Source organism: Raphanus sativus, chromosome 3 (genome assembly GCF_000801105.2).
Source record: "Raphanus sativus cultivar WK10039 chromosome 3, ASM80110v3, whole genome shotgun sequence".
Lineage (NCBI taxonomy): Eukaryota > Viridiplantae > Streptophyta > Magnoliopsida > Brassicales > Brassicaceae > Raphanus > Raphanus sativus.
Genome location: NC_079513.1, coordinates 2,183,344 through 2,211,235, shown reverse-complemented (window position 1 = coordinate 2,211,235; position 27,892 = coordinate 2,183,344). Strand labels below are relative to the sequence as shown.

Sequence of the window (27,892 nt, the reverse complement as noted above, 5' to 3'; positions counted from 1 at the left end):
TTCTATTACATGACTGATATATAAAAATTACAATATAAATAAATATTTTTAAATTGTTAAAAAAAATATATTTTTAAAAAATAAGATAACTCTTATATATGTTGTTAGATAATTTATTATAAATTAATCTAATGAAATTGTCAAAAATAAAAACATATTTTTGGAACATAAGATAATTCATATATATGTATATGTTGTTATCAAGAAATAATATTTTCTACTATAAAGGTAAAAATAAAGATATATACCTATTTATAAATAAATATTAATCAAGCAAAAAAGTATAAATATATTTTCTTAAATATTTTTAATATGTGGGTTAGAAGTTTGACCAAAAAAAGAACTTCCTAATTGCTTGTGGCATCGTAGAAAAAATAGAATATTGAATATATAAATAAAGTTAACTAATATATATAAAAACTATGTAAATAATTATATAGATTAAATTATATTATAGCTATATAAATTAAGAGCATAACTAGTTTCTTTGCAATCACCCGCAAACGCGATTTTTGCGGTTGGTAGCGGTTGTCAAGATTTTGAAACAATCACAGAAAATGATATAAATCGCTTCAAACCGCTCTAAACCTCTTATAATCAAAAGTTGGTTCTATTTAGCGTTTGCAGTTGCAGGGGATAAGTTTTTAACTTTTGAAAATAAAAGTATAAATAAACACTACAAGAAAATATATTATTTATTAGGGCGCTATTCGTTGTAAATCCGTTGTAAAAAAGGAATTACGACGAATTTACCTCAAAACGCGTTTCGTTGTTAATCGTCCGTCGTAAAGGAAGATTCGTCGTAAACGCCACGTAACGTTTACGAGTAAATGAATTTGTCGTAAACGAGAAGGAAAGCTTTCGTCGTAATGACCACGTAAACACTCGTTGTAACTAACTCGTAAAGGTTCGTCGTAAAGGAGTTGTAAATATTTCGATGTAAAAGACACGTAAATATTCGATGTAAATTCGTTGTAAAATTTACGACGACTTTACATGTCCGTCGTTGTAAAATCGATGTAATTGTTTACATCGTATTTACGACCTCTTCGATGTAAATTCGTTGTAAATTTTACGACGAATTTACATCGTTTGTTTATTTATTATATTAATTTCATTTATTATTTTACTTTTATTTATAATAAAATTGGAAATTATAAAAATTAAAATTTCAAATAATAAAAAAACAATTGTTTAGAAAATAAACATTTCATAAATAAAATTTAAGTTTTAATATTTTACAAAACAAAATTATAAAAATAAAAAACTACGGGAGCGATACATCATCAAAGTAGTCGTTCCCGCTCGGTCCCTCTCCGCTCGTTCCCGCTCCCCACTGGATCGGTAGATTCGGGATCCCGTTGTTGCATCCCGAGAGCTTTTCGTCTGGCCGCCAACGCTCTCTGCATGGTCGGGTTCCCCATCGCCATAATATCCAACATGTTCTCGAGAGAGTCTAAACGCTCCTGCTGGGTATCCAATCGAGCCTGCATCTGAGAAGTCTCTTGGGCCCGTCTCGAAGAGTATGACGAAGTCGCCCTTGCGACTTCGTTAACAGAACCGATTCCCACCGTCCGGTCCTTCTTTCTTGGAGCGACCTACAAAAAATAATATTAAATAGTTAATATTGTTGAAATAGTAAAATTAATTTAAACTAGCTTTTAAATTTTACCTCCTCGAAGATCCTGTCGACCTCTTCCGTCGTCAATTTGACGTGTAATCCATCCGGAGACTGCTGGGTGAGTTGTGTCTCCCGCTCATCAACCCGAGCAGCCACAGTGTTGAAGAGCTTCTCGGATGCAGGATCAACAAAAGTCCCGTCCGGTTTGGCGTGAGTCATCTTGAAGAGGTCGGACAAAGATGGCATGACTCCGGTTTTTGCCCGGTGGTATGAACCATAGGCAAATTCCCGTCTTTATCCTTGGTCCTACGGGAAGCGGAGCAGGAGTTGGCCTTCCGGATTGAGCTGGGTAGATTCCAAAAGGCAATGAGGCCATCCCATACATCCTTGGTGACCCCAATGGACTTCCCGTCATAGCCGTAGATCTCCCACTTATCCTTCCAATCTGAGACCGTGTTGGTAAGGCGAGTCTTCGCCTTTGCCTCGAGTTCCTTCTTCACCATTCGATGATTCCTAAAGACCAGTGCCACCTTTGCTGAAACGAACAAAATTATGAAACCATTAATAATTAATAATTAATAATTAATAATTAATAATTAATAAAAATAAAAAAAAATATTAAAAAGAAAATTGAAAAATTACCGCAAACTGTTTAAACCAACTGTTTAAACCAAGTGGTCTTGACGTGATCTGGAGTCAAGCTCCAGTTTGGATAAGCTCCGTCTAAGTATCCCTTCATCGTCTGTGAAACGCTCCGGAAAACACGGTTGTTGGCCCCAAACCTGCAAATTGAACCAACTTGTTAATTAAAAAATATATAAATGATTTGAAATTTTTAAATTATAAATGTACTTACCAATAAGTACCCGGCGGTCTATCGGGGTCCAAAACGTCCATATCCTCCCGTCCAGTCTGGGAAAGCAAATCCTCCACCGTATATCTTGCGTATGGTGCATGAGGAGGCACCCGCAAGTCTGGATGAACATCTGCCCCTGGGCTCCTGCGGAGCTGCTGGTGGAGGAGGTGGAGGTGGAGGTGGAGCCATCTGAGGTGCGGGATGAGGAGGACTCCAAACTCTCTGAGATGTCTGAGAGTCCGGAACGGCATCAGAAGATGTTCGGCCGCCGGAAGAAGACGTCCCGGCACCGTCGCCAAACATCTCATCATAAATCGGTGGTGGTTTTTTCCTATGAGCCATGATCTACATTATTTAAAAAAAAAATTAACTAAAAATCACAACACTTTTAATTAATTATTTTAAAAAATAATTCCCTATACTAACCACCTAAACTAATTCCCTAAACTAATCCTCTAAACTAATTCCCTATACTAACCACCTAAACTAACTATAAAAACAACTAACTAGAGAGAGAGAGAGAGGAGTTACCTTAAGAGAGAGAGGTTTGTGAGGAATGAACGAGGAAGCCTCGTTCAGAGGCGTTGCATATATATAGAAAACACATTCCTCGTAAATTCGTCGTAACTTTACGAGGAATATACCAGGCCCGCTTTTTTGGGTTTACGATGAAAGTACCAGCCCCGCGGTTTTTGGTTTACGAGGAAAGTACCAGGCCCGTGTTTTAGTTTACGACGAATTTACGAGGACACGTGCTTTCATTAATTACGACGAAAGTACCAGGCCCGCGTTTTTGGTTTACGAGGAATTTACAACGCCTGTATGAAACCACAAATCAAATCCCTAAACTCTGATTCATGGTTTACAACGAAGTTACGACGAACCTATGTTTTACGAGGAAAGTACCAGGCTCGCAGTTTTTTTTTACAACGAAATTACAACGAAATATGTAAAACCCCGAAAATCAAAATCCCTAAACCCCAAACTTACATATCTATACTATCATATTTTTTACACATTTCAACCTCTTTTTCCAACTCAAACCATAAACTCCTATTTTTTTTTAAAAAAATGCATATTATATAAAATAGAATTTGATACACATATGAAAATAAGATCTTATAATAAAAATCAACATTTGTTACATATTTTACATCATGAAGAATCGTTTGAGTTCTCATCAACATCACTACAATGATCATCATCGCTTCTATCGAACTCATCTTCACGTGCTTCATCCGTCACATCTTCGGGAAGATCTTCATATTGACGGTTATCCGGGTCGATCAAAAGAATTTCATCAGTTTGTTGATCAGGTACCTCAACTTCATTGATTGCATCTTCTTCTTGCAAAGGTGGTTCTTCTCCAGCAACAATCCGTCCACGAGGTGTAATTTTGATAGCAGTTAACCAATTTATCCCAGAACTCCGAAGGCGAGGGTATGGAAGGAAGCTAACTTGTTCGGCTTGGGAAGCTAAGATGAAAGGCTCGAATTTGTTATATCTTCTCCCATAATGGATATCCACAACACCAAATTTGTTAAACCGAACACCACGGTTCTCCAAGGGGTCGAACCACTCGCATTTGAAGAGGACACATTTTAGCTTCAACAACCCTGGAAGTTCCACTTCAATAATCTCTTGCAAGATCCCGTAAAAGTCTGTTTCACCTTTCACACATATTCTGTAGTTGCTTGTTGCCCGATGTCTCCCATACTCATATGTATGAAAAGTGAAACCTCGTGTGAAGTACATAGATGATGTGGTGACCTTTGCTAATGGACCTTGGATCAAATCATGAAACCATACAGGATAATATGGATCGTCATAATCAACCTACAAATTAATACATCACTGTTAGAATTTTACATTATCAATAATAGTACCAAAGATTACTTAATATGTTAATATTACCTGTCCTTTTAACCACTTGACAAAGTGCTTATCTTTCCTTGCATCCACCTCGGTTGCGGATATTCCTGGTATTGCTTCTTCAACTTGAGATACAAACAAGCTGCAAATTAAACAAATGCATCATATCATATAATTAATTAACATCATATCGATCATATAATACACACGAATATTATTTACCTTTCAAATGAACGCATCACAGCATCCTCGCAGTTGAGCAGAATATAAGTGTGGGCACTATGCTTATCCTCATCACTGGACCACCATACTTCTCTCAGTTTACCACCAAACCGTCCAATTTGGCAGAAAATGTCAGGAACACCGTCTACTGCATAAGATTGCGGTACTCCACCAGCATCATATCTTCTAGGAACTTTTTTCCTCGTACGAACCGTTGAAGCAAAGTAGTATGATGTGAAGTTAGATGTTTCTGCTGTCAAACTTCCAGCCACAATCGAACCTTCCACCTTTGCAAGATTTCTTGCTTTCCCCTTCAAATGTTTCATAGAGCGCTCATATGGATACATCCATCCGCTGTGAACAGATCCGCGAAGTAATGCTTCGTACGGGAGGTGGACAACTAGATGTTCCTTGGCGTCAAAAATGATGGAGAAAATATATTCTCTAAGTTGCACACTATGATCGGGATGTTCTCATGAAGTTGTTCGATGACTTCTTCCGTGTGCTAAGGTCTCTGAAGAAAGCTCTGATCGCTGTATATTGCAAATATAACTCAAATTAGTACCATTTCATAATATATATATGTATATTATTAATTAATATTTACCTGCAAGTGCTTCATGTACATTTGTTGGAAGGAGCTCAGCAAAAGCGAATGGAAGTAGTCGTTGCATAAACACATGACAATCATGACTCTTCATTCCTGAGAAATTTTGACCTCGTTCAATACATCTTGACAGATTTGAAACGTAACCATCAGAAAACTTCACTTCTGATGCAACCCAGTCAAACAAAGTTGACTTCGCTTCTGATGACAATCGAAAGATGGGAACATGAATGTTTCCATTGCTCTTGATATGTAACTCACTTCTTGAGCAAATATCGGGTATGTCCATCCTTGACTTTTTGTTATCTTTTGTCTTCTCTGGGACGTTCAGTATTGTATTCATGATGTTGTCAAAAAAGTTCTTCTCTATATGCATCACATCCAGGTTGTGGCGTAAAATAAGATCTTTCCAGTAAGGTAGCTTCCAAAATATATTTTTCTTATGCCAATTGTAAGATACCCCCATACCCATCAGGCATATTTCCAGGAACATGCCAGTTTCCTCCTTTCTTCACAGTTTCCTGAGCTCCGTAATAATCAATGTCCTCCTCGATCTGCTGGCCGGTGAGATATGGAGGAGGACTGTCTCTGACAACTTTGTTTTTCCTAAACAATGTCTTATTTCTTCTGTAGGGATGGGCAATGGAAAGAAATCGACGATGACAATCAAACCAATAACTCTTTCTACCATTCTTCAGTTGAAAAGCATATGTAGATCCATGACAATATGGACAAGATAACCTTCCATGAGTTGTCCAGCCAGACAACATTCCATAAGCAGGAAAGTCACTTATCGTCCACAGCAGAACTGCTTGCATCGTAAAATTGGTTTTCGTGGAACAATCATAAGTTCTTACCCCTTCTGACCACAACTCCTTTAGCTCCTGTATCAGTGGTTGAAGAAATACATCCAACGACCATTTTGGATGCTTCGGCCCAGAGATTAATATGGTCAAGAATAGAAATTTTTGTTCCATGCACATGTCCGGTGGCAGGTTGTATGGCGTAAGAATAACTGGCCACAAAGAATACTGTCTCCCAGACATACCAAATGGACTAAATCCATCAGTGCATAACCCAAGATAGACATTCCGAATGTTTTCAGCGAAATCTGAGTATACCTTGTTGAAATGTTTCCACGCTCTTGCATCTGATGGGTGAGCGACCTCGCCATCCTTCTGAACATGTTCAGCATGCCACCTCATCGATGCAGCAGTCCTCTCCGATTGGTATAATCTTTTTAACCTGTCTTTAATTGGTAGGTACCACATCCTTTGGTACGGTACCCTATTCCTCCCACGTCCTTGCGGCTTGAATCGTGGTTTCTTGCAGAATCGACACTCTTCTAACTTCTCATCATCCTTCCAGTAGATCATGCAGTTGTCGATGCAAAGATCTATCATCTCCGAAGGCAAGCCAAGACTATAAACCAATTTCTGAATCTCATAATAAGATTCAGCTGACACGTTGTCTTCTGGCAAATACTCTTTGAACAACTCCGCCCAAGCATCCATGCAATTCTCAGGTAAATTATGATCCGTTTTAATGTTCATCATCCTAGCTGCTAGAGACAATTTAGAGAGACATTCTCTACAACCAGTGTAGATTGGTTGATTTGCAGCATCTAACATTTCATAAAACCTTTTTGCATCCAAATTAGGTTCTTCTACATTCCCAGTTTCATGAGTTATTGTTGTAGTTGTTTCTAAAAATGCATCAGTAATCATGTCTTGAACCCTATCATGATCTACCATCTGCTCCTCCTGATGATAACTAGATTCATTATGCAAATGATTCGGTTCTTCACTATTACCAGCATCCTCAAAATTATTACTACTACTAGCTTCATTTCCACCATAACCCTCCCCATGTTGATACCAAACATAATATTGTGGTGTAAATCCTCTGTTTAGTAAGTGCTTCCATACAGTTTCACTACGAGCAAATTTTGAATTCTTGCATTTCCGACAAGGGCAGAACATCTTACCACTTTCCTGCGTGATCGGTGTACAGCCCGCCTGGTGCATGAATGTCTCTAGTCCGCTTAGAAATGCATCCGTCACTTTACCGGAATCATCTTTATGCGAATACATCCAACTTCGTAACTCGTAAATATTATAGCCATCAGCCATTTGTTTTTCTTTTTTCTGGTTTTTTTCTTTGATTTCGTTTGTGTGTTATTTGAATTGAGAAATGATCATATATATAGACGATTTTCGTATCTGGTAGGCGAAGGTATAACATGGATTTTACAACGAAAAGCTTTACTATGGTTTTACATCGTTTTTACATCGTTTTTAAATCTTATTTACAACGAATTTACAACGAAGTTAGTTTATTTAAACCCCACTATATACACGTTTCCACCAAAAAAAAACGGTAACATGATTCGTTGTAAATCACACGTAAATTTACAATGATTTTACAACGAAGTTAGTTACTTTAAACCAAACTATATGCACGTTTTCACCAAAAGCAACGGTTACATGATTCGTCGTAAATCACTCGTATATTTACAATGCGTTTACGACGAATTGGGCTTTCCACGTAAAAGTCTCGTAAAATTACATTGGATTTACGACGAACCGTTATCGTTGTAACTTTACAACTCCTTTACGACGAATATTTATTTCTACGTAACTTCGTAGTAAAAACCACGTAAATTTACGAGGAAATAATTTCCTCGTAACCGGTCGTTGTTATAGACGCGTTTTCTTGTAGTGAAAAATATTTAATAAAAATTTAAATTGAAATAAAAGAAATACTAAAATTTTATATATTATATTATAATTTATGTTAAAACTTTAAAGGAAAAAAATCTATAATTAAAAAAAAATAGTATAGTTTTATAAATATAATTTTAATATTTATTATACTATATGATTTTAATACTTTTGTAATTATATATAATGTGAATATTGTTAATTTATTATTTAACAGCAGCTACATTCAGTAGTTAATCAGTCATAAGTATTCCGCGGAGATACTAATTTATAACTGTTGTATCAATTGTGCAGCTATCATCACGTTTTTTTATAGTGTTTGTAATATAATACTATAGTTCAAGTAATTATAATTAGACTACATGATAAAGATTCTGCTAATTATCTTTTAATTCCAAAACATTACGTCATTAGACTATATGATAAAAATTCTGCTAATCAAATGCCATGTAAATAAATGTTTTCCCATCCTAAAGATGTTGCGAACTTGACACTTGAAGAAATGAAAGAAAAAACTCAGTGAGCCAATTAATTAATCAATTAGGTGTCTGGAAATAGTTGGGAAAATAATTATGCGTTTTTTTTACGGCAAACGTCTATTCTATTAAAGAAAAATGATTATGCGTTAATATCACATTACTGAACATGAAAACAAAAATAAAAGTATCACGTTATTGGACGGTACTACGGTAGTCATCACGTGTAAAAAATGTCAATTACGTGGAAATGTACCAACTTGGTTATGAGTTCTACTCCCAATCAGAAGAAAAAAAAACAATATAATTAAAAATCGTAACCAATCTTCTTTTTTCCTTTTAATATATAGTTTTCTGGGAATTTGTGTTTTTTTTTTGTTTTTCTCCATGTAGTAACTTTAGTGATGGCAAGTATATTACAGAATCCGTGCGATTTCTGGGCTTGTCAGTGGGCCCACAAAAGGACTTTTTTTTTTGCCATCTTAATTTTATTAAACAACCAGGCCCAAGAAAAAAGCCCATAACCGATATAAACTAAGGCAAAAACCCGACAACAAAGTAAAAGCCCGAGGAGGCAAAAAAACACAAAAGAGCTCAAGCCCAAACCGATAGATCGAAACGGCGCCAACCTAAACACGCGTCTGAGAGCGATGGTAAGCGTTCCACGTGTCTGTCGTCTCCAACACACGCAACCCGCGTCACCTCTGCTTCACATCGCACCGAAAACGCCGGTGTAGACTTCCAGTCGCCGGTTCTCGACTTCCCACCAAACCCAATCGGAGACTCCTTCTCCGTCACCCTTGCCGCCGACAACCCACCCCCAACGACAATATTGGAGGTAATGGATTCCTCAGCGTAGGCCTGGGCATTCGGATTACCGGTTCGGATCCGGGTCGAATGTTTCGGATTTCAGATATTTCGGAACTAGTGAAAATGGTACCGTTCGGATAATTTAAAATTTCGGTTCGGATACGGTTCGGTACCTGTCGGATCCGGTTCGGATCCGCTTATATCCGAAGTAACAAAAAAATTAACGGATCTGATTAATATTTATAAATTTATTATATATATATATATATAGATATAAACTTTAAAATACATATATAAACACTATATGATGCATTGGTGTAGTGTCACGTGATGTGGTAAGTGTAAGATGAGGTTCATGGTTCGATTCGCTAGTGATGCATATTAAATTTTACATCTCGGATACCCGTACGGATCTCGGATTTTTCGAATATCTATACGGATCTCGGATTTCTCGGATACCCGTACGGATCCCGGATATACCCGAAACCGATCCGGTACCCGACCAATTTTAAAACCTCATCCGACCGGGTATTTTTCTAGAACCGAACCCGATCCGAGATCCGATTTTTCGGATAATTATCGGTTCGGATCTTTGGATCCGGATAATTTGCCCAGGCCTACCTCAGCGAGTCATTTCCGGCCGAAGACCACCGCTAGACGGGCGATGCTTCGCCGGGCCACACCTTGGCTTGCATGAAATCGCAGCCAACTTCACCACTTCCAGCGCAGAGAATTGATCGAGACAAAATCGAGATCTCCTCCTGGATACACGAATTTGGGAACGCTTGAGAACCACCGAAAGCCGGCCGTCCACACCAGAGAGAAGGTGGTGACGCCAGAGTCGAAGCCGGACGACCACCGTGAAACAAGCGCGTCGCCGGAGTCAAAAACATCGGATTAAAATGAGCCACTAGAGCTACAAGACAAAAGAGAAAAGAAAAAAAAAACAAATTTAACAACCGTACCGACGGTGGCTATGTACTAGAAATAAGAAAAAATGTATCTCATTGAAACAAAAAAATTTCTCAGAATATATATTTTTATGAAACGGATGGAGTATAAGATATGAGTTCAAGATGGAAGAATTTGATTTTTATAAATCGAAATGTTTCGGTTCAAACCGAACTTGCAAATTGGTAGAGTTTTAAACTAATTAAATTGCAATTTTGATAAGTCTTTCAACAGGTTTTCTATGGACAAAACCGGAATGTTGTTGGTATTGCTAGATGGCCGGTTAATGCGGCGGCTGGATATGGCTGAGGTCACTTTCGGGATTTGGAACTGAAAACGAAGGTGATGGTGTAACGATAAATTTCTTCCACGTGGCGTAATTCACATACTCGAGGAATGACCGCGTGAGGACGAAACAAAAGAATATCTCAGCTTATTGAGGAAATATTTGGGCCTTAAAGTATTCTGCACTTTTATTTTATCTTTCACCCTAACTAGGGCAGTTAATTGCTTTAGGCCCAATAAGACTTCCAAAACCTCTCGTGATAACTTTGTTACATTTTTTTTACCAAAAAAAAAAAAAAATTGTTACATTTTTTGTTAGATGGAATTTTGGATTTTGAATTTGATGTAGTATCGGACTACCAGTGGACTACATCGTATTTCTTTTTGAATTACAATGACAGTGGATAATTGGATATCATATCAGGATGAGTTTAATATGTTATGCAGATACTGAGATACATAAATTGCCAAGTGACCGGTTTAAAGATGTGACTGTAAGCTCAAGAACTTGGAGCTTGAGAAGCTGTTGTAGTGGTGGAGTTTTGGTTCGTGTATTTGTGTTACACACACAGGATGGTGTGTGACACACGCTTCGAAAAATAAAAAGGAAATATCAAGATGTGATGATATGGAATATTTCTATATACTTGGTTGATGAAATATGTATTAAAGGAGCGTGATTAGATCCCAGATTTGAAGATTTGGTGATGCTAAAATATATGAAATATTATATTAAATAATAGGAAAATATTATTTAATATATATTGTGGCTTTTTCCTAGAATTAGGGTTAGAGCTTTTGACGTTGTAATTCTCACGGAAACATAGCAGCAGCTTTGGGGTTTCAGACAGTGAGTGATTTGTAGAGGTGATCAACAGGAGTTGGTTCCTCATAAGGGTAGATTAAGAATTGATCTGTGTCAAGCCGTGTGTGGCGTTGAGTAATTCGGATTTGACAAGTCTTTGTAAAAGATTGTTTTAGTGATTCTTAATAAAGAGATAATTGTTCTTGGAATTATTTTGTGCCGTCTGTTCTCGCTGTATCTCGAACTTACAATTGGTATCAGAGCAGGACACCTAAACGAAGAAGACATCTTCGAACCAAGGTGAGATCCTGAGAAGAGAATATGGCGATTTTGGCACAAAATATGTTGCTGCTGAATGATATGAACTATGGGTATTGGAAAGTAAGAATGAGAGCAAACTTACGTGGAGCTGATGAAGATATATGGACAGTTGTTCAAACTGGATGGGAAGAACCGTTTGTGATGCAAGAAGATGGTTTGAAGAGACCTAAACTGAAGACAAAGTGGACAGCAACAGAGAAAAAACTTTCAAGGTTTAATGCAAAAGCACTGGATACAATCTTCAGTTCTGTAGATGCAAAGCAATTTGAGCTTATTCAGGGATGTGAATCAGCTAAAGAGGCTTGGGATATACTACAAAATGCTTTCGAGGGTACTGCGAATGTTAGGAGGATAAGATTGGACTTGCTTGCATCACAGTTTGAAGACATAAGGATGAGGGATGATAAGAAGATCGGAGATTTCAGTGCGAAGCTCAGCTCCATAGCCAATGAATCACAAGTTTTAGGTAAAAAATATGAAGATGCAAAATTGGTGAAGAAGTTTTTGCGATGTTTGCCTACTAAGTTTGCAGCACATAAAGCAGCGATAACATTGACGATGAACACTGATGAACTGAAGTTTGCTGAGGTAGTAGGGATATTAAAGGCTGAGGAGATGGAATTGGAATCTAAGTGTTCAAAGCCTGCTCAAGACTCTCAAATTACAGTTGATGAAGACATCGAGAAAGCTAAGAAGCTTGAAGAATCTATTCACTTGGTGATTCAGAAACTTGAAGAAACCATGAATCTTTTGAATAAGGTGTCCAGCGACAGACTGCCTAGAGAAGAAGAAAGACATAAATGGCAGGCAGTGGTGTGTTTTAATTGTCATGGTATTGGGCATGTCAAAACAGAGTGTCCATCATTCAAGAGAAAAGAAATCAAGTGTAATGGATGTAATGGTTATGGGCACATAAAATCAGATTGTGTGAACACCAAAAAGATGAAGAAGAAGAGAAGTTGCAATGATAAAGTACCAGAGAGAAAAGAAGATGCTCTCAATTTCATGTCTCTTCATGGAGTTATAGGATCTCAAAAAGACATCACTAAGGGTGAAATTCGTATGTCGGGTGTGTCACACACCAATTCAGATGCGTCACACAGTGATACAGAAAGTGATATAGATGCAGATTTTCTAGCTGAGTATAAGGTTCTCTTTGGTAAATTTGCAGAACTCAGTCACGAAAACCTACAGCTCATCAAGGATAAAGCTGTCTTGAAATCAAGTCAACACCCTAGAGATGGAACGGACTGATGCGAAGGGTGAATCAAAGTGTAGGGTGAGAGAGGATGATAATGAAAACGAGCTTCAGTCTCTTAAGAGAGTTATTGCAGAGCAGAATCAAGTTCAACAAGAGTCTGAAATAAAGTTTCATCAGATGAAACAACTGTTGAATCAAGAACTTGAGAAGAGTCAGCTTCTGGAAAGACAACTTGCTGAGAACTACAAGAAAGTGAGAATGTTGAACACTGGATCAGCAAGTCTGGATCATATCTTGTCAATTGGGCAGTCTCCAAAAATCAGTTGGGGTTGGGTTATAAAGGGACAACTTCACAAGAGGTTGACAAGAATGAAGGAATCAAATTTGTAAAACGCTCAATTCCAGTTGTTTCAGCTGAACAAAAGGATGAAACTCAAGCAAAGATTGTGGTTCCAAAGATACAAGACAGCAAAATTGTTGCTAAGCGAATGAATGACTGTCTTTTTTGTGGTAAGACCGGACATACTGTTGCTTTCTGTTATTCAAGGAGACACCAGACTGAGCGAGCTTGGAGGATGAACTTTTGTTATGTGGAACCTAGAAGATATGGACATGTTTGGATAGCTAAGAAGGATCTGTATCCTAAGTTTACGAAAGGTGTGTCACACGAGCATACTAGTGTGTCATACAATCGAATGGGTGATCAATATACTAAGTTTGAAGAACCAGTTCGATGGCCTAGAAGGTATTGAGAGTTTTTGATGGTCCCACAAGTATCATGAAGTTGTTCAAAGAGTTTTTCACTCAAGCAGGGGGAGATGATACTCAATTCAGAGGGAGTTTAAGTTAGTACTTTGGTGGTATGTATGATGCATATTGTTCTTAGGCTTGAGTTGTAAAACTCAGTGAAAAAGGGGGAGAATGTAAGCTCAAGAACTTGGAGCTTGAGAAGCTGTTGCAGTGGTGGAGTGTTGGTTCGTGTATTTGTGTTACACACACAGGATGGTGTGTGACACACGCTTCGAAGAATAAAAAGAAAATATCAAGATGTGATGATATGGAATATTTCTATATACTTGGTTGACGAAATATGCATTAAAGGAGCGTGATTAGATCACAGATTTGAAGATTTGGTGATGCTAAAATATAGGAAATATTATATTAGATAATAGAAAAATATTATTTAATATATATTGTGGCTTTTTCCTAGAATTAGGGTTAGAGCTTTTGACGTTGTAATTCTCACGGAAACATAGCAGCAGCTTTGAGGTTTCAGACAGTGAGTGATTTGTAGAGGTGATCAACAGGAGTTGGTTCCTCATAAGGGTAGATTAAGAATTGATCCGTGTCAAGCCGTGTGTGGCGTTGAGTAATTCGGATTTGACAAGTCTTTGTAAAAGAATTTTTCAGTGATTCTTAATAAAAAGATAATTGTTCTTGAAATTATTTTGTGCCGTCTGTTCTCGCTGTATCTCGAACTTACGGTGACTGTTTACATTTTGGAAGAGAAATATATTAGAACCTGAGATAATAAAAGGTACAAACGAGAAACAACTTTCTCTACTACATACCAAACTTGTTTAGTGATAGTGTCTCACTAAAAAAACTACATTACATCTTTACAGGCGCATAATTTAGCGAGTTTATAAAGCGATACTAAAAGTTAACATGCCTTGAATGTTAAACGCGGGACGAGAAGAACGCATAGCGGGAGAAAATATGTGTTACCACTCAGTCATTTTTTTGCTATTAATTTTGTCAAAAAAGTAAATAATTAAAAAAATTCAAAAGAAGTGCGGGAGAGATTTTGTCTATAACCGCACCTATAGTAGAAACTCCACTAAGGTGCTGACTGGTTTTCCCGCTACCACTCGCAAACGCAGCTTTTGCGGTTCATAGCGGTTGTTGGCGTTTCAAAACAATCACAGAAAACGCTACAAATCGCTTCAAACCGTTCCGAACCTCTTAAAATCAAAAGCTGGTTCCAGCTAGCGTTTGCGGTTGCGGGCGGTTGCGGGAGAGTAAATTTTTTTTCTTTAAAAACAGAATAAATAAAAATAATACTAAAATATCCAATAAAAATTTTCAATTGAAATAATAGAAATTGTAAAATGAATTCATATTATATTTCAATTTATATTATAAAAATTCAAAACTAAAATATTTTCTATAAATTTTTAAAATTGAATAATATGATTTTATAAATATAAATTTTATATTTATCATATTATTATGATTTTTAATATTTTTATAATTACATAAAATGTAAATATTGTTAAATTATTATTTAACAAATGTTGTGTTTGGTAGTTTACCAGTCATAAGAGTCTCGCAAACGCAACAATTTCTAACAACTGTACCAGTCGTACAAATCTCTAGAAAACGCTTAAAACCGCAACCACCCGCATCCGCAAACTCCCGCAACCGCAACCGCAACCGCTGCGGTTACACCAGTCAGGCCCTAATATGGTGTGGTTAGTAAGTTATGCTATTATAAATAAATTATGGTTTTAACTATTAAAGCATAGAAAAGAACAAAAATGAAACAACTACTTTTATCTAAATGATATAAAATCTCAGTATTATCATTAAATTAATATTTCATATATATAAAATATTTTTAAATAGTTATATACCATTTATCTTTTAGTTTATAAAATATAAATATATTATATGTATCACCCAATTATATTATTCATTATATATGCCACCATTCATATTTTATTTTGGATCATTAATTTTAGACGAACTGTATGTATTATTTAGTTAATTAGGTTATCGGTCTGGTTTCGGTTCAGTTCTTTTGGTTCTAGAGATTTAGGATCTATTCTAGTACTTACAAAAATTCGGTTTGATTTTGGTTCGATTATTTTAATTTTTGGTTCAGCTAGAAAATTGGAAATTAACCGACTTATATCTAGGTGATTCGGATCTCATTCGGTTACGGTGTTTCAGTCAATTTGAATTAAAGAGTATTAAAAACCAAGTTTTTCTGATTAAATATCAGATTTTGTTTTTGAGATTTCTAGAAAAACTCAAATAAATTAGATAGTTTCAAATATATTAGATAAAAAATATTGTAGTAATTCATTTTAAAGTAAAATAATTGACTATAAATTATAGTAATAGCATATTAAATTTCATATTTGAGATATATAAAATACTTCCTCTGTTTTTTAAAGATACATATTTTAGACTTTTCACATATATTAAAAAATCACATTAAAAATGCATTGATTTTTGTGAATAACAATTTTCCATAATCTTTAACCAATAAAAATCCAATAAACACAATTAATTTTCTTGAAGTTATCAGATTTTCATTAAATAATACATTGAAAAGTAATACGAGGCGGCCAGGGCATGCCCATCTATATCACATCTGCTATTCGCAGATGATAGTCTTTTCTTTTGTAAGGCTCAAAAAGAGGAGTGTCAGACAATTCTCAGAATATTGAAGGAATACGAGGCGGTATCAGGACAGCAAATAAACTTTGACAAATCATCAATTCAATTCGGACATAAGATTCAGGAGGCGGACAGACAGGAACTGCGGGATATTCTAGTGATACAAAATCAAGGAGGGATAGGCTTCTATTTGGGCATACCCGAAAACCTAAGTGGCTCAAAAGTTCAGGTTTTCGGGTTTGTTCAAGAGAGGCTAAATAATAGAGTCAACGGATGGACCTTCAGATTTTTCTCAAAGGGAGGAAAAGAAGTGATCATAAAATCAGTGGTCACAGCCTTACCAAATCACATCATGGCCAGCTTTCGTATACCCAAAACTGTTATAAAAAAGCTTACGAGTGTAGTAGCTAAATTCTGGTGGAGTCCAGGGGGAGCAACTAGAGGTATGCACTGGCAATCATGGGACAAAGTTTGTACACCCAAGGAAGAGGGAGGCTTGGGTTTCAAGGACTTCATGGATTTTAACACAGCCATGCTCGGAAAGCAATTTTGGAGATTAATAGAGAAACCTCAATCTTTATTCTCCCGGGTTTTCAAAGGTCGATATTTCAGGAACGCATCGCCTTTGGAACCCATTCGATCATATTCGGCATCTTATGGATGGCGAAGTATTGTTTCTGCTAGATCTCTGGTTAGCAAAGGACTAATCAAAAGGGTGGGATCAGGATCATCCATCTCTGTATGGAATGATCCTTGGCTCCCATCCACCCGCCCGAGACCAGCAAATAAAAATAATCACAATCTTTACCCGGACCTAATGGTAGACTCACTCATCAATGAGAATTCAAGGACATGGAATATTCAAGCACTTCAGAATCTGGTTGATCCTGAGGATGTAGATATTATTCTAAGTATCCCGTTAAGCAGAACTCTATTAATGGATCGGGATGGCTGGCACTTTACAAACAATGGGAGATACACAGTTAAAACGGGTTACCAGATTGAAAGAGTGTACCCAGATAAGGAACGAGTTTTACCACAACTAGGCCCATCAATCACACCTTTGAAGGCTTTTTGTTGGAAAATAAAATGCCCACCTAAAATGAGACATTTCCTATGGCAAATGTTATCTGGATGTCTAGCGGTAATGAAGAATCTCAATGCAAGAGGGATAAAAGGAGATACTATTTGCACAAGATGTGGAAATCATGAAGAGACAATCAATCATGTATTTTTTGAATGTCCACCAGCCGTACAAGTATGGGCCCTCTCGAGGATCCCATCAAATCCACTGCACTTTCCGTGCGACTCATTATTTGCAAATATGGATTATCTATTCTGGCGGGTTCCCCCAGTAATCGATGATCATCATTTTGCATGGATATTATGGTATATTTGGAAGGCAAGGAATTGTAAAGTTTTTAGTAATTTGAATATTGATCCACAAGATACACTCAAGGTGGCCGAAACTGAATCCCGACTCTGGGCAGAAGCACAAGCTTCTATTATTCAGCCGGCCGCCCCATCTCCTGTATTAGTAGCACCACAGGTCCCAACTAATACAGGTAGATGGTGTTTCTCAGATGGATCATGGAAAGACAAGGAAAAGTTCTCGGGTCAGGGGTGGTACAGTACTCTACCGGGTTTTGAGGGCTTGATGGGAGCAAGAAATACAAGAGCGAGCTGTCTCCACTGCACGCAGAGATTGAAGCTCTCATTTGGTCAATGGAATGTATGAGGAATTTAAGGCAGTATAATGTTACTTTTGCAACGGATTGCTCGCAATTGGTGAAGATGGTTTCCGAACCAGATGAATGGCCAGCCTTTGCAACCTATTTAGAAGACATAAGAAGTCTGAGGAGTAGTTTCAATACTACGGAGATCATTCATGTACCAAGGACGAATAACAAAAGGCGGACAGTCTAGCACGCAGTGCAAGAAAGCAATCGTCTTACGTCGTTCACATGGATGCGGATCCTCCGGTTTGGTTAACAGAGTCAATATGAGTCTGTAATGTTGCTGACAAAAAAAAAAAAAAAAATACATTGAAAAGTAAAAAATGTATCTTTTTAAAACAATTTTTTTCGTAGAACATGGATCTTTAAAAATACAGAAAGAGTAAATTTTAAAATAAAATTTATATATTAAGAAAATTAAATTAGGATCACTGATTTTTGTAGATTGTAAAATATAAACATATTATATGTATTCGAAGTTACACTATTTATCACACATAATATGTTATTTGTCAACATATAACATTATACACTCAGATCATATAAAAATTTGTAAATATCATTTACATAATATCAAGTAATTAACTTTTCATACTAAAAATTATAAAATTATAAATTTACTATCATATAGTACTAGTTTTTTATAAAATTTATGAAATAAAATATACAAATAATTTAAAAATATTAATTTTTATGTCGAAATATCCAAAAATATTCATATTTAAGCTATATAATTTTTTAAAATAATTATATATATATATTATTATAATATATATATAATTATATTAGTATCACTAATATTTTAGTATATAATATAAAATACATTATATGTATCCCGCAGTTACACTATTCATTATAATGTTACCATTCATATTTTGTTATGAACCGCACCGCTTAGACGAACCGCAGTTGTTCCGCAGTGTGCGTTTCTCATGTATAAACCGCAGTAAAATCGCACCGCAATAACTAATCCGCTTGTCCCGCATCACCCAACCCGCTGTTACCATTGGGAGCCTAAGTAATCACTGTCACTTGTAAACTAAATTGATACGGCATATGATCAAAGCATTGACACAATCGGAACTTAAAAAGAAAAGAAAAAACAAACTAAACTAGAAAACATAGCTCAAGAATGAGAATTTAGTGGATCATTTGGTGTGCTACATTCGTGTTGCAATCTGTAATATATAGTTTGAGAATACGATTTAAGGCACATTATAGGCTATTTGATATAATGTTGAAAGTGACCCGCCACCATGATGTAGCGGAAGTTTTAAAGGACAGAACTAGAGATCGTTGATTCTGAGAATACCCGGAAAACTAGGATAATCACAAAGATCTTATTTAGTCTAAGAATACCTAAGATCGATGTCTTCTTAAATTCGTTGAGATCACCAATGATCTACCGAAAACAAGGAACAAAGAGAAAACTCTTAACTTTTATTAATAAATCAATCAACTGAATACAAACTTAAGCCTAAACGACTTTATATAAGAATACCATCAAAACCCCAAAACAATAAAGATAATTATCAAAAATAGTTAATAAATCAATAATAAATATATGGAAATATCTCATATATTTATCTACATCATTCTCTCCGGATTGGAGAAGATTCGTTCTCGAATCTTGTTTGTAGTCTTTGAATCCAAAACTTTTTCCAAGAAAAACTCTTCCTCGAATCTTCAATAGTATGTTTTGCATGATTTTTGCACGGATCTGTTTATAACATGAATCTTCACAAATCCGGTTTTGCACAAAATTTGCACGCATCAGATTATCAATATTCTTCACAAAATCTCCGTTGATATGATTTTGTCTGTATTTTGCACGGAACTCGTCTCGCCCAGATTTTGCACGGAAATCGTCTCGCCGAATTTTGCACAGAACTCGTCTCGCCCGAATTTTGCACGGACAACACAGACATCATCTTCATAGATATCGTAGATCGGATCACCATAAATCTCTCGATAGATCTCATGGTTCTCTTCTCTCTCAACAAAAAAACTTTCGTCCATGATAGAATAAATGCTAATACTCACCATGACATACATAATCGTTCTTCGATTGAGAAACCAAAGAGACGCGTCTCTGATACCACCTGATGTAGCAGAAGCTTTAAAGGATAGAACTAGAGATCCGTTAATTCTGAGAATACCCGGAAAACTAGGATAATCACAAGATCTTGTTTAGTCTAAGAATACCTAAGATCGATGTCTTCTTAAATTCGTTGAGATCACCAATAATCTACCGAAAACAAGGAACAAAAAGAAAACTCTTAACTTTTATTAATAAATCAATCAACTGAATACAAACTTAAGCCTAAACGGCTTTATATAAGAAAACCATAAAAACCTTAAAACAATAAAGATAATTATCAAAAATAGTTAATAAATCAATAATAAATATATAGAAATATCTCATATATTTATCTACATCACACCACCACATGACATCACTATCATGTAAACATGGGATGATGATGGCCAAAGATGAGAAGCACATCTCAAAAGAAATTTCACTGTTAGATCATCATCAGGTCAAAGAAAATGAGACCTACTGAATACACTATACAGAGACTGATGCAGATGAGACCAAAACTGGTTGGGGCTAGAAGGTGTTACACACGCGTAAACTAACTCGTTCAGCTTCAGCGATTCTCTTCGAAGAAAGGTGCAAGACTTGAGATTAGCTTCTAATATTGTTTCTGAGAAAACTGTACCTTCTAGTTCTTATGCCTCAGCACTGTGTGCCGTTCAATCTGTGTTTTATTGGCTGGTGATGTATTGCACAATAGATTCCATTCTCTCTTGGAATCAAATGTATATATATACATGTATTAAATTTCTATTTATATAAGAGAAAAAAAAACTATGCTTGATGTTCTTCATAAACTTGATGCTGCCATGCAGATATGTCCTAGTCCTGAGAAGTACAAAACAGCTTCGAAAAGAAACACTCAGGACAAACGTCCAAAATGCTCAAGATTGAATTTTGAAGACAGATTCTTGAAACAAAAAGAAACATTTACAAACCTCAGTAGTGGAGTTTGTTTCCCCTGTTGTTTGCGCCTCTGCTTTTTCATTTGAGTAACTTCAAGAATTCAAAATCACAATTAGCAAAAAGAATAAAAAAAAAATATTTCCTTTCATATGAAGAATACATGCAATTTTATTCAAATAGATTGGAGACAAAAGAATAAAAATGAAGGAAGACTCACGTAGACAGTATAGTGACCCAAATGAGTTCGATACAATCCACCCAAAGAAGCCTTTGGTCTACAGGAATCACACCATACGTAACCAAGTGAGCCAATGGCCAAAGCTTCCACCCTGCCTGCACAAAATCAAACAGACCAACTAAAACATTAAGTCTTACTATATGATTATTTCAAAAACAAAAGACAAGTAGGAGACTATTACAGTAATCATTGGCCAAAACGTGGTCTTGATTTCGCCGAAAACCTTATCAGGGGACTGGAAACGCAATAACCCTAAAACAGTATAGTAGATAGTGTTCCAAATAGCTGACCACACGGTTTGATCAAATGCCACTTTTGCAGGAACAACCCACCAATCTTGAAAAGGAAACAGAGCCTTGTCAAACAAACAAAAAAAGACAATGTGATTACAACCCCGATCTTAACAGGGAAAGGAATAGAATTTTTTTTCTTTTAATTGTTTTACCTCGCAGAATTGGTAGTAATAGTGAGAGAGTGAACCATGGAGAGTGAAACCGACAAGACCTGATCTAAGTACACGAGTTCGATCAAACTCAAACAGAGGCTTTCCTTCGTAACACTGTATATAGTCAAAATTGGTTAAGACAGAACTCAAAAACTGAGTAGTTTTTATTTATTTTTAATTTTACTTGTGCAATCCAATCTCCTAGAGAATAGACAACTCCACTGATGGCCATCTTCGCTAGAACTGGATTTGTTTTGAGGATTTGCTCATACGCAACCCAGTTGTGTTCAGGTGCGTACCTAAGTATCTCGTACAGAGTCCAGCCCTAAACAAGAACAGTAACGATCGTTATATAATACAATCACAGAAAGGAGAAAGCTTTGACACTAAGCTTACATGCCAATAGTCATGATCGATGGAGAGAAGCTTGGTGACTGCAACGGTGCCGGCGGCGAGAACTATGGCTGCGTTGATCCCTCGACTCATCAGCCGATCGGAGTCTCTATCTACTTCTTTAGGTTCTTCTTGTTGTGGATCGAAGGTGTCACTCTTCTTCACATCGATTGCTTCTCTGTCTTCTATGATTGATCCAACGATCAATCTCCTCCGCTCTGTAATACTCTGTTTCTGAGTCTTTAAACGGTTTAGTTTGGGGAATTGAGTATGCTTTCTGATCGGTGGAGGAATCTTCCCGGAGAAGATGATGGTGGTGGTGGTAGAGCAGCATAGAGATGCCATGGGCTTTTTTCTGCACTTGCTCAAAGGGAAGAGTCTTTCCCAGTTTAACTCTTCTTGTTGGATTAAATCGTTTGTCAAAAAAAAAAACTCTTCTTGTTGGTTTTGTCGGAACAAAAGTGCCGAGTTTGGTGACCAAACTCGACTTTACTACGATATTTGGGTTTTCGATTAAAATAAAACGATCGGTTCATATCAAAACCGGTTTATAGACTCTTAAGTAAGAGCAAAAAAATAGGTCCTACCGAGATTTGAACTCGGGTTACTGGATTCAGAGTCCAATGTCCTGACCACTAGACCATAGGACCAATTGATATGTCTCGCTTCAGGCTATTAAGAACAAACGTGTTATTCGCCGCGGTGGCCACTGACGCAGCAGTTTTGAGAAAGATTTTCCGATCAAAGTAACAGGAGGAAAACTTTTTTTCTGTGGTGACCAGAGCCATTCTACTGCCAAAGTTTCTTAAACATTGGCTTAGGGCATATTTTCTATATCTAATCTAAAGGGCATATTTCCAAAATATTATTTTATATGATCTACTGATAAAAATATTTTGAAATTATTACTACAAAACTCTAGTTTCTGAACCCTGAATCTCTCGATCTTCCGCCGCCCTACTCAGAAACACACTCCTCCTTCCCACCCAATATGCCCAACATCACGCCATTTGTCTCCACCGTCAGAGACGGCAGAATCATTAGGTTAAAGATCGACACCTTCCGAATCGTTTTTATCGCCTTTATCAACTATTTTTCTGTAAAAGTTTTCTGTTTTAGATGAACTTATTTGCTATAATCCCAATCTAAAGTTGAGAATCAGTTAATTGCAGTAATATCCATATTTAAAAGAAAAAATGATTATTCTCTTTCTTTTATTCAATTTTTGTATGTTATTTTTTGTTTTTATAAAATTAACATTGTAATATAAAACATACTACTCTTTTTTTTCATCAACATACAAAAATTCATACTGAATTTGTAAACCACACTGATAACTCTACATCTATATGACCAATAAAAGACGATTGTTTCTTTTATATTTTGCATTCTGAGTTGAAAAAAAAAATTCTTTTAAGGTCTTAATATATTCCAAATAACTTATAAAAACTGGTTATTTTTATGGTTCCAAAATCATCGTTGGAATTATTTTCTTTTAGTCTATCAAACTATCACTATTTATTATAAAAATTTACAAAGTAAAAGTTATGATATAAAATTTAGGATAAGTATTTTTTTCATGCTACAAATATAATTTGATGTTGCAGTTTTATTTATCAAAATAAACATACAAAAACTATTTCAAAACATTTTTGGAAAATTTTATTTCAGAAAGTTATTCTACAAAACTAATCATATTTTATATTTTACTGTATAACAATTAAATAGTTTCAGATATTATGGTTTTTGAAGTTCATGGCACCAAAAATCTTAACGGTTGTGACTTTTTTTTTTGTTTTTATCAACTTTTGGGTCACAATGGACTGGTCCGATAGTCCTTAAATTTTTGTAGAGGGAAAAACTTCACTATAGGAAGCAGAGAGGGGGGTTGAACTATGATGCCAAGGTGTACAAGCCACTCTGCATGACCACTGGCCATGACAACCTTGGCAACGGTTCTGACTCTAGTTGTGACAATTTGAGGAGGATTTTATTTAAAAACTTTTATGAGATCGTGAAATTTACCTATGAAGAATATGAAAAATATGAAGATAAGGAAATAACGAGAAGATCAAAACAAATCTAGAAAGGTCAAAAAGAATATGAAATTAACATTTATGTATTATATTATCTATCTTATTAAAACAGAAACATTTTGTTGGACCTAACATTTATTTTGTAAGTTTTTAAATTAAATACATCTTTATACTTTATAGTTAAACATTAAATCACTAATATTCCTTTCTTTATACTACTATCCATGTTTCCAAACAATATACTTATTTCTTTATAATACTATCAATGTTTCCAAACAATATACTTATTTCTTTATACTACTATCAATGTTTCCAAACAATATATTTTTTATACTACTATCAATATTTCCAAATAATACAATAACTAATCTTAGTTATTTTATATCTATCATTTTCTCTTTAAAATTTTGTAGAAACGTCATAATTTCATAAATTGCAATAATGTAACTTTAAAATTTCGATTATAAGATTACATTATGAAAACTATTACAATTTAAATCCAAAGATTACATATCGGTCATCCATCAGTTCAATCGGTTAGTCTCGGGTTTTAGTAATTTTTTTAATATGAATTTTTAAAAACATAAATTGAATTGTCAGATCTTCGGATTAACCAGTATAATCACAATCGGGTTGAATTTAAAAATACTGATTTAAATACAAAATATTTTTAAATACGCACTCTTTAAAAATTACCAAAATATTTGTTAAATTATTAGTAAAAATTTTCATCGTAAAATATCCCGCGCTTCAAAGCGCGGGTCAAAATCTAGTTCTGTATTAATTTAAAAACTAGACTGATTCATTCACTATAATAAATTTATGCATCTTGTAATTTATTCTCACGAAAGTCTGATAATTTCTTCCGTATTTTTGCGCTGTTTACTCTCATTTTGTCAGAAACACAACAAGTTCATCTACGACTTCGAATCGGTAAGAACGTGGCACTCTCAACGATCAGTATAGACAGTAGTAACCTCGTAGCGTGTGTATTTACATTGAGTCTTACTATTATTTACATTTCCAGATGAACATCGAGATGCTGCTCAAGAAGTGTAAATGAGTGACGTCATCTGAAAGTGACGGGCACGTGCCACACTCGCAGCAAGAAAACAGTTGTTGAGAGAGATCCAATTCCAACTAAACCTTTTCTTCCTTGCGGCCACTTTTGTCTTCCACCGTTGCCACTTTTCACCACCCTCCCTTCTATTCTCCATCCGCACGCGCCTTGACAAAGCGCGTGACAGTCAGCAAGCATACCGGTGAGTGACAAAAAAAAACCAATTATTCTCTTTTACTGTGCTCCTAAAAATTGGACAAAGTTTAAACAAGTCTCTGGTCGGATTTACATTCTTAAACAAAAAAAGACCAAAGAACGCAAGTTGATACAGTTGTACACATCATGGCGTTAAATCATTGATTAATCAATAGAGTTTACATTTGATTTTTTAATGTTAAAATGGATGTTTGTACTGATCTGAAGCAAGCATTGGTTCATTGTCATTTAATTCATATATAAAACCATGACCAGAGTTTCTGGTTGTTTCAGTTAGGCCTGGGCACGGATCGGATATCCGGGTTTTTGAAGGTATTTGCGATTTGCTTCGAATGTTACGGATATCTAATTTTCCGATTTGCTTTGATTCGGAAAAACGGATATTCGGGAAAACGGATATCCGGAAAATAAATAGATTTTTGCGGGATATTTGCGGATACTTACGGATATCTCATTGTTTTGATTAATACAAATAATCTTAAAAATTTGATTACAAATTTTTTTTTTGTGAATTTTTTTTTTGCATGATATAAAAGATAAAAATTAAAAGATATAGTGAATCTACATATTTTGTAAATTTTAAACTTATTAACAATTATAATAACAAAAACTTAAGAAAAAAAGTATAATTGTCATAAATGTTTTTTTCCTTTTATGTAATACTTTTATATAAGTAATAATGTGAATAGAATCTGTCAAATCATATGTTAGATATAATTTTTATACATTTAAAATTTTAAATATATTCAATATACATGTATTTATTATATTGACGGATCGGATCGGATATTCGATTCCCAAAATTTTAATATTTGTGATTTGCTCGATATTAACGGATATTGAATTTTAGTATTTGCTTTGCTTCGAAGCTTACGGATATTCGGAATTTTCGGATCGAATAGCAACGGATAACGAATCGAATCAAATTTCACGGATAAATGCCCACCCCTAGTTTCAGTAATAAAAAAAAAGTTTGCATTTTTTTTTTCTGGATTGGGGTTTAAGTAATTAATGAAAAAAGAGGCAACTTTCCCTTTTAGTTTTTTTACAAACCAACCATTCGTGTGATGGCGATTCCTCTACCTTTCCAGTACAGTTTCCTTCTCTCTCCTCTCGAGATAACTTCTCCTTCGATTGGTTATATGGATCTTGTCGCTTTCTTGATGGTTCTTTGATGTCTGCTTGTTTACAGATCCCTAGACATCGTCTTTGTTCGGTTAAAGCTTGTTGTTTTACTTCATTCTGACTTGGAACAATTGAAGAGATCTAAGCTCTACTGTCTTCATCTTCATCTTCTTCTTCCTCTGCTCTTGTCTTTGCTGGTTTTGTCTCCTTCCATCTCCTTTGCTGCTACAAACCCTGATGATGGTGATTTACTTTTTTTTTTTTGGTCTCAGTAGATTTCAATTTTAATCCCATAAGTGAGATCTGTATATATTGCTTGAGAACTAATCAGCATTGCTGTAATTTTTGAATCAGTTGCTGCAGTGAACGGCTTATTCGCTGCGCTTGGTTCACCTGGCCTCTCTCGTTGGGTTGCTGCTGCTGGAGACCCATGTGGTGATCTTGGCAGGGCATTCTCTGCAATGGCTCTGATATTATAAGCATGTAAGCTCTTTTCACATACTATTTATTGATTCTTTCTTTCTGTTAATTCTGTTTTTTTTGTATGGTTACAGAACTCTAAATGACGCCAATTTGGAGGGGAGCTTGGTGGAAACCAACTTAGATAGGCTCCATTCTATCAGGACAATGTAAAGCATTTTTTCCAACACAAACATGTGACAATACTTACTGACAAAGCCATATCTCTTGAAACGTTTTATTTTTGCTCAATCTCCAGAGACTTCACCAACAATCATATAGGAGGAAGCAATACCTTCTAGTTTGCCGGTTACATTACAGCAATTGTATGTATACACACATTTATTTACCAATTGTTTGTTGATTTTGTAACAGTTTGTATGATAAATGGTGTTTTATTTTTTTTTGCAGTTCTCTTGCATCTAATCAGTTCACTGGAACCATCCCTGAATCTCTAGGAACACTGAGTTCTCTGACTGACATGTTAAGTTTTCTTTCTTTTTTACTTCCCCAATATCTGTCTGAATATTTGTAGTTATATTCTGATGAAAATCATACTATTCTTTTTCAGGTTTTTGAAATAATAACAGTCTCTCAGCGAGAGCTACCTGATGTGTTCCCAAACCTTGTTAGCCTGATTAATCTGTATGTTTTTTCTTCTTTTTTTATTTATTGATACAGTTTACTGTTTTCTTTGGGTTGTTTGTAGTAATCTAATATTCTTTGTGCAGAGATATATCAGCTAACAATCTAAGCGGCATATTGCCTCCTTCAATGGGAGTTTGTTAGCTCTTACAACATTGTAAGTTTGGTTTTTTTTTTGTGTTCATTCTCTCTCTCTCTTGGTTTCGGTTCTTCACCAAAGCTGATATATCTGAGTTTCAGACATGTTCAGAACAATCAGCTGTCAGGAACTCTAGACGTTCTTCAAGACCTTCCTCTTAATGACTTGTAATGTTTCTTTCTCTCAAAACACTGTGATAGTCCTTTAAAAAGTCTTTATTGTTTAATATGTTTTTTTT

General features: G+C 35.5%; 2 protein-coding genes, 1 long non-coding RNA gene and 1 other non-coding gene across 6 annotated transcripts in view; 2 read left to right on the top strand and 2 right to left on the bottom strand.

Annotated features, from left to right (window-relative positions):
- LOC108832084 (protein SYM1) overlaps window positions 1-22,418 on the bottom strand; it is a 36,679-nt gene extending 14,261 nt beyond the window's left edge. The window contains exons 1-7 of one of the 3 annotated variants that reach the window (XM_057006100.1): window positions 21,978-22,418; window positions 21,766-21,906; window positions 21,582-21,695; window positions 21,318-21,491; window positions 21,116-21,231; window positions 20,931-20,988; window positions 20,766-20,838 (exon numbers count right to left, since the gene is read on the bottom strand). In XM_057006100.1, coding sequence (XP_056862080.1) covers window positions 20,815-20,838; window positions 20,931-20,988; window positions 21,116-21,231; window positions 21,318-21,491; window positions 21,582-21,695; window positions 21,766-21,906; window positions 21,978-22,319 — 969 coding nt within the window. In that variant the 5' untranslated portion in view covers window positions 22,320-22,418 and the 3' untranslated portion in view covers window positions 20,766-20,814. Of the gene's footprint in view, window positions 1-20,759; window positions 20,839-20,930; window positions 20,989-21,115; window positions 21,232-21,317; window positions 21,492-21,581; window positions 21,696-21,765; window positions 21,907-21,977 lie in introns of those variants that run through there. The other 2 variants (XR_008943782.1, XR_008943783.1) reach the window with 2 other exon arrangements.
- Window positions 22,419-22,552: 134 nt separating this feature from the next.
- Window positions 22,553-22,624, bottom strand: TRNAQ-CUG (transfer RNA glutamine (anticodon CUG)). Its single transcript has one exon. It is a non-coding gene; the product is annotated as a tRNA-Gln (tRNA).
- Window positions 22,625-26,330: 3,706 nt separating this feature from the next.
- The window catches only part of LOC108844555 (protein STRUBBELIG-RECEPTOR FAMILY 3), a 17,622-nt gene continuing 16,060 nt past the window's right edge, over window positions 26,331-27,892 (top strand). The window contains 5 exon segments of the mRNA XM_057006099.1: window positions 26,331-26,376; window positions 26,479-26,654; window positions 26,766-26,849; window positions 26,852-26,894; window positions 26,966-27,040. Of these exon segments, the coding sequence (XP_056862079.1) occupies window positions 26,354-26,376; window positions 26,479-26,654; window positions 26,766-26,849; window positions 26,852-26,894; window positions 26,966-27,040 (401 nt within the window). The 5' untranslated portion in view covers window positions 26,331-26,353.
- Window positions 27,450-27,838, top strand: LOC130509844 (uncharacterized). The gene is made up of 3 exons (XR_008943784.1): window positions 27,450-27,515; window positions 27,602-27,672; window positions 27,756-27,838. It is a non-coding gene; the product is annotated as an uncharacterized LOC130509844 (long non-coding RNA).